Below are 7,051 nucleotides of genomic sequence, written 5' to 3' on the forward strand. Positions count from 1 at the left end.
GGATATGCTCAGTGCATGTGTGATAGAGTTGGGGGTTCGTGGGATCAGTTCTTGCCTCTAGCGGAGTTTGCTTGCAACAACAGTTACTAGTTGAGCATCCAAATGGCACCGAATGAGGCTCTGTATGGTAGGCGGTGTCGGTCTCCAGTGGGTGGGTTCGAGCCAGGCGAGGCTAGATTATTTGGCACACACTTGGTTCAAGATGCTCTGGAGAAGGTTAGGGTAATTCAGGATAGACTACACACAGCCCAGTCCAGGCAGAAGAGTTATGCGGATCGGAAGATTTGCGATGTTGCATTTATGGTTGGGGGCGGGTATTGCTCCGGGTGTCACCCATGAAGGGTGTTATGAGGTTCGGAAAGAAGGGCAAGCTGAGCCCGAGGTTTATCAGTCCATTTGAGGTATTGCGATGTACTGGGGAGGTTTCTTATGAGCTTGCCTTGCCTCCCAGTCTAGCAGGAGTTCATCCAGTATTTCATGTTTCTATGCTCCGGAAGTATCACGATGATCCGTCTCACGTATTAGATTTCAGCTCAGTTTAGTTGGACAAGGATTTATCTTATGTTGAGGAGCCGGTAGCGATCTTAGATAGGCAGGTTCGAAAGCTGAGGTCGAAGAGTGTTGCTTCTGTGAAGGTTCAGTGGAGGGGTCAGCCGGCCGAGGAGGCGACTTGGGAGACCGAGCATGACATGCGCAACCGTTATCCTCATCTTTTCACCACTTCAGGTATGTCTCTATGCTCGTTTGAGGTCGAATGATTGTTTTAAGAGGGGGAGGATGTAACGACCCGGCCGGTCATTTTAAGTGTATTAGCCCCGATTCCCTATTTACTAGTTTTCCCATATTTGTTTCTGCTTATGTGACTGCCGGGAGGTCTTGTTTTTCGTTTCGGGGTGTTTTGGGACACTTAGTCCCTAAAACGGAAGCTTAAGTCTCAAGATTTTTACCGTAGTCGGAAGTGTGTGAAGACAACTCCGGAATGGAGTTGTGTCGATTCCGTTAGCTCCGTTGGGTGATTTTGTACTTAGGAGTGTGTCCGGACTATGAATTTGAGGTCTGTAGCTAAGTTAGGCTTGAAAGGGCGAAAGTCAAAGTTTTGGGAAGTTCGACCGGGGGGTAGAATTTTTGATATCGGGGTCAGATTCCGATTCTGAAAGTTGGAGTAGGTCCATAATGTTGAATATGACTTGTGTGCAAAATTTGGGGTCAATCGGACGTGGTTTGATAGGTTTCGACATAGGCTGCAAAGTTGTTCTTCGTGGTCGTGCAACTATTTCCGCGATCGCGATTAAGGAAATGTCTGGGCAGTATTAAGGTTTCCAAAAACCGGGTTTTTAGCCATTTTATCACAAACTTGAGTTGGAAGCACGGAATTAGGCGATTCTTGAAGGGATTTTTGTGGAGTTGATTGGGGTAAGTGATTCTAACTTGGTTTTGGTTAAATCTCATGATTTCATCTTTAATTTTATCGTCTAAATTGTGATTTGGGGTGAGAAATTGGGGGAAAAGAGGAAGAACTCTTGAGTTGGGATTTTGAGGTTTTGAATGGGATTTTATTATCGGATTTGAGTAAACTTGGTATGGTTAGACTCGTGAGTGGATGGGCTTTCGGGTTTTGTGACTTTTGTCAGATTTCGAGACGTGAGCCCGGGGGAATTTTGACTTTAATTTAGTACTTTACTTGTAGAATTGATCCCTTTAGCCTATATTGATTGTATTGTTCTACTTGTGGTTAGATTCGGGACGTTTGGATACCGAATTGAGAGGCAAAGGCATTTCGGAGTAAAGATTTGCTCGGTTTGAAGTATGTAACAGTCTTAAATCTGGTTCTGAGGATATGAAACCCCGAGAATTTGTATAATGTGAATATTTGGAGATGACGCACATGCTAGGTGACAGGCGTGCGAGCGTGCACCGTGAGTGATTGTGACTTGGTCCGTCCCATGAGATTGTAAAGTTGAATAGCCATTGTTATTACTTGTTTTCCTTGTCTTTGAGCAATTGACTGCCTTTCATGTTAGAAACCATTCTTAGGCCATATGATATCATGGTTGGGACTCGCAATGGTCGTATACTTGTTGAATTGACTGCTAATTGCTGTCTCGTACTCAGTCACAGTCTTACTTGTGTGTTATATCTGTGTTTCCTCTCATTTCTTGTTGATACTTGTTGTATTTTCTATTTAGGCTGGTTATTATGATATTTTGTGAGCCCGAGGGGCTAGAGAGGTTAGTGACTAAGATAGGGCCTGAGTGTCGAGCTGCGAGCTATGAGGTATATGGATCGGGTTGCACGTCGCAACAAGACTCCGGGCTATATATATTTGGATCGGGTTGCACGCCGCAACAATATTGGATCGGGTTGCACACCGAAACAATATTTTGGATCGGACTGCGCGCCGCAGCAACATAGCGCTTGGGCTGAATCTATTTCTCTATCAAACATGGGAATGCAACTTCTTCACTGAAAAAAATCCCCTCCAACAATCAAAAATCAAAATAGACATTCGTGTGTCAAAACCCCCTCAAAACACTATCAAGCTCAATACTGATGGTGCTTTTTTAAGGACAAATTTACATGCAGGTATAGGAGGAGCCTTTCGTAATAACTATGCAAATGGATTATGGGATTTTACAAATCTTGTTATGCAACATGTCCATTGCAGGCAGAGTTACTAGCACTGGAGCAAGGCCTTAGAATAGCTTTGGATATGTCATTCCCTACACTGAAAATTGAATCAGATTCTTCAGACATGATAAAAACGATTAATGAAGACAATGCCCTTACTAACAATACTTTACTTAGTTGTTGGTTATTGATGCACCTGTTGAAAATACCAATGATCAGGCATAATTTTAGGGAAGGCAATGCAGTAGCGGATCGACTAGCAAAGGAAGCTATCAAGCACATCAACCCTAATAGATGTTTTTACCTTGCTCGTCCACCTCTTTTTGTTGAAACTGTTTTGGAAAAGGACATGCAAGGTCTTTGTGATGACCCAAAATATTATATTTAAATTTAATAATTAATTATGTGATCTAAGCACTATTTACCATTACTCGACTTGCGTGTGCAGTCCGTTTAAATTTTCCGGAAAGTTTTCAGGTAAAAAATGGATTAAAATGTGAATTAGATGTTTAAAACACAACTGAGTTGACTTTGGTCAATATTTTGCGCAAACGGACTTGGATCAGTATTCTGACAGTTTCGATAGGTCCGTATCGTGAATTGGGACTTGGGCGTATGCCCGAAATCAAATTCGGAGGTCCCAAGCCCGAGATATGGAATTTTGATAAAAAATTTAAAGTTTAAGTTCAAATAGTGACCGGATGTCGAATTATGTGCAAATGACCCCGGAATAGAATTTTGATGATTCCAACAGCTCCGTATGGTGATTTTGGACTTAGGAGCATGATCGGAAATTTATTTGGAAGTCCGTAGTGGAATTAGGCTTGAAATGCCGAAAGTTAAATTTTTAGGAAGTTTCACCGAGGGTTGACTTTTTGATATCGGGGTCAAAATCTGATTCTGAAAATTTTCATAACTCCGTTATGTCATTTATGACTTGCGTGCAAAATTTGAGGTCAATTGGACTGGATTTGATAGGTTCCGGTGTTGTTTGTAGAAATTGAAAGTTGAAAGTTCATAGATTTTGATTTGAGGTGCGATTAGTCGTTTTGATGTTGTTTGATGTGGTTTGAAGCCTCGACTAAGTTCGTATTATATTTTGGGACATGTTGGAATAATTGGTTAAGGTCCCGAAGGTCTCGGGTGGAATTCGGAAGGTAAATGGAATGGATTTCGGACAAAGAAGGTTGCTGGAAATTTGCAGAAATTTCGCCAGAAATTTCTGGTGTGTGGAGCCAAATTTGGAAGCTTATATCTCGTAATTCATAAGGAATCGGAACATTGTCAAAACATGAAAGTTGTATTCGTTTGTTTCTAGTTTCCACAAAGTTAAACCATTCATTATTTGGACATTTGGACAGAAAGTATTGATGGATTGAAGGAAGGCTGGTAGAGCAGTTTCGCCAGAAATTCTAATGCATGGAGCCGACTTTGAAAGCTTATATCTCGCAATTCATAAAGAATCAGAAAAGTTGCAAAACATGAAAGTTGTATTCAGTTGATTCTAGTTTCCAGAAAGTTAAACCATATATCATTTGGACATTTGTACATAAAGTTATGATCGATTGAAGGAAGGTTGGTAGAGCAGTTTCTGATGGACTTTTAGTGACGAAAAATGGACTTTTAGTAACGGAAAATGGACTTTTAGTGACGGACTGACAGAAACTTAATGACCAAAAATGGTCATTTCATTCATTTCGTTTTGGATTTTTGGAGCACGGTTCTTGGGCGATTTTTGGGCGATTTTCACGGGAAAACATTGGGGTAAGTGTTCCTTATCCTATATTGATTATATTTCATGATTCCATACTCATTTACATCATGAATCCGTGAATTTATGGAAGAAAAATCAAGATTTTTGCAAAATCTTCCAAAAACGAAAATTTAAGATTTGGAGGTCGAGTTGTTATCGGATTTTGGTAAAATTGGTATGGGTGGACTTGTAATTGAATGGGTTGTCGGATTTTATAAGTTTCACCGTATTCCGAGATGTAGGCCCCACGGGCAAATTTTGAGCTAATTTCGGATTTTAATAAAAATATAATATTTTCTTATGAAATTGATTACTATAATTTTTGTTGACTATATCGAATTAATTATGACTAGGTACGAGTCGATCGGAGTCAGAAAATCGAGGAAAAAGCATAATACTTGGTTAAATTGGAGCAAGTCGAGGTAAGTGACTTGTCTAACCTTATGTGGGAGAAATTTCCCCTAGAATTGATATTAATGTGATTATTGAAATGTGTTGAAAGTCGTGTACACGAGGTGACGAGTGTGTACACGGGCTAAATGTGAAATATTATATTTTTAAATTGTGTATATCATTGTTGCGCATTTATTAAATAATTTTATCTTGTTATATTTTTCATCATTGATTAAATATTTATATTTTAAATTTATTTGACCTCTCCTGCTAATTGTTTTACCTGTTAGTTGAAATTTGATTTCTTTTATTTTGTGCATTATTTGAAGTTTGATTTTCTTTAAATTAAATATTATTAATATGAAGTATTTGACATTTTAAAACTTGATATTGAAGCAACGTATTAAAGATTTTGAAATATTATTTTTCCTGAATTATTTACTCCTGAATATTTTTGTAAGATTTTCGTACTCATTGTGATGGAGCAGTGAGATCTTTATTGTGAAAAAATATTATTGTTGAATTATTTTGACATGAGCCGTGAGCTCTTTATTGAGGAAAAATATTATTGTTGAATTATTTTGACATGAGCCGTGAGCTCTTTATTGTGAAAAAATATTGTTGTTGAATTATTTTGTCAAGTTAAATAATTTGAGCACCTGAGATGCAAATTGTGATATATTGTGATATTGATACGCATGCGGTGGTATAAGGTCTGGGTGTTGAAACGCATGCGGTGAGATAAGGGTGGCTTGATACGCGTGGCTAGTAGGGGGGACTACTAGAAGTCATGCGGTATGATAAGGGTGGCTAAAACGCGGGATGCTATTTCGGGAAAAACTATTTTCTTTCAAATAAATTGTGAAGGCTCCCGCGGTGAGATAAGAAAATGAGATATTGTGAAATTATTTATAATTTGGGACTACGAGGCGGTACCTCAGTAGTGCCCTTGTTAATATTGATTTATGGCCATAGTTGCCTTCGATTAATTGTTGTGATTTTCATAAAGTGGAAGAAAATTATGTTTTGATTCCACGAGATATTTTTTGCAATTATTTGGTGTCATTAAATGTGACATACTATTTGATTCATTTCCAGTGTGATTTGTTTTTACTATATTGTTAAACATTTTACCATTCCATTATTATATTCCAGTAGGGCCTCACCTAACCTCGTCACTACTCTACCGAGGTTAGGCTTGACACTTACTAGGTACCGATGTGGTATACTCATACTACGCTTCTGCACATCTTTTTGTGCAGATCCAGGTACATCTTACCAGCCTAGACGTCAGTGAGTTACCTGCGTATGGAGACTTCGAGGTATATCTGCCAGCATCCGTAGACTCCGGAGTCCCCTTCTATCATTTTATGTTGCTTCCCTATATTTTATTTAGACCTTGATATATAGAGACATTGAGAATAAATTCTTAGAAACTTGTGATTTATTTCTACCGGGTTTTGAGAGTTGAAATTGTTTGAATTGTAGTTTATTTATTTCAGATATTTATTATTATTCCGCATTATTAGGCTTACCTAGTTTTAAAGACTAGGTGCCATCACGAGATCCTACGGAGGAAATTTGGGGTCGTGATAGTCTTTGTTTTGGATCAAGACTTTTAAGTACCAATAATTATAATAGCCTAGTAGCTTAGAACAATAGTAATGTCCTTAGGGACTATGTAGTAACTATGTAAGTCTTTTGCTTTATTATTAATATAAGCTTCCTTATCGTTCACAAAAAAAAGAGAAGTATGTTTATGCGCAAACACATATAATGTACTAGCCTTAGGGTACGCGCTTTGCGCGTGTAACTTATATCGATAATATAACACTTTTAAAAATTATATAAATATTATTAAACTTTGTATATCTTATGTGCAATTATTCTGTCTCATCCGATAGTTTTTTAAAATTTGATGTTGAGTTAAAAAGTATAATAATTATGAATATTGGGATAAATTATACCTAATAATAGTATTTAGTAGGATTTTTTATTTGTACTTGTATTTGCATATAACCAAAGAATGAAAACATAATTTTTCACAAAAGGTTGTTCTCTATATTTTTCTTTTTTATTGTTATTAAGATAATTAAATTATATAAAATTAATTAGTTTTAATTTTATGATCAGTTATAAATCTAAAATTGAGAATATAAAAAAATCATAGGAGCGCCAACTGATATTATACAAGATATTAATATTGAAACTTATATAATTCAAAAAATGATTTAATGTATAAAATTTAGTTGATTTAAAACTTTTAGTCTCTCAGTA

General features: G+C 37.3%; 1 protein-coding gene across 1 annotated transcript; it reads left to right on the top strand.

The window, feature by feature from the left end:
• The first annotated feature begins 2,577 nt into the window (after positions 1-2,577).
• Positions 2,578-3,016, top strand: LOC138910066 (uncharacterized). The gene is made up of 2 exons (XM_070201287.1): positions 2,578-2,583; positions 2,666-3,016. The coding sequence occupies exons 1-2, from the start codon at positions 2,578-2,580 to the stop codon at positions 3,014-3,016; spliced, it is 357 nt and encodes a 118-aa protein (XP_070057388.1).
• The last annotated feature ends 4,035 nt before the right edge of the window (positions 3,017-7,051 follow it).

The sequence above is a fragment of the Nicotiana tomentosiformis genome, chromosome 4 (assembly GCF_000390325.3).
Source record: "Nicotiana tomentosiformis chromosome 4, ASM39032v3, whole genome shotgun sequence".
NCBI classification, from domain to species: Eukaryota; Viridiplantae; Streptophyta; class Magnoliopsida; order Solanales; family Solanaceae; genus Nicotiana; species Nicotiana tomentosiformis.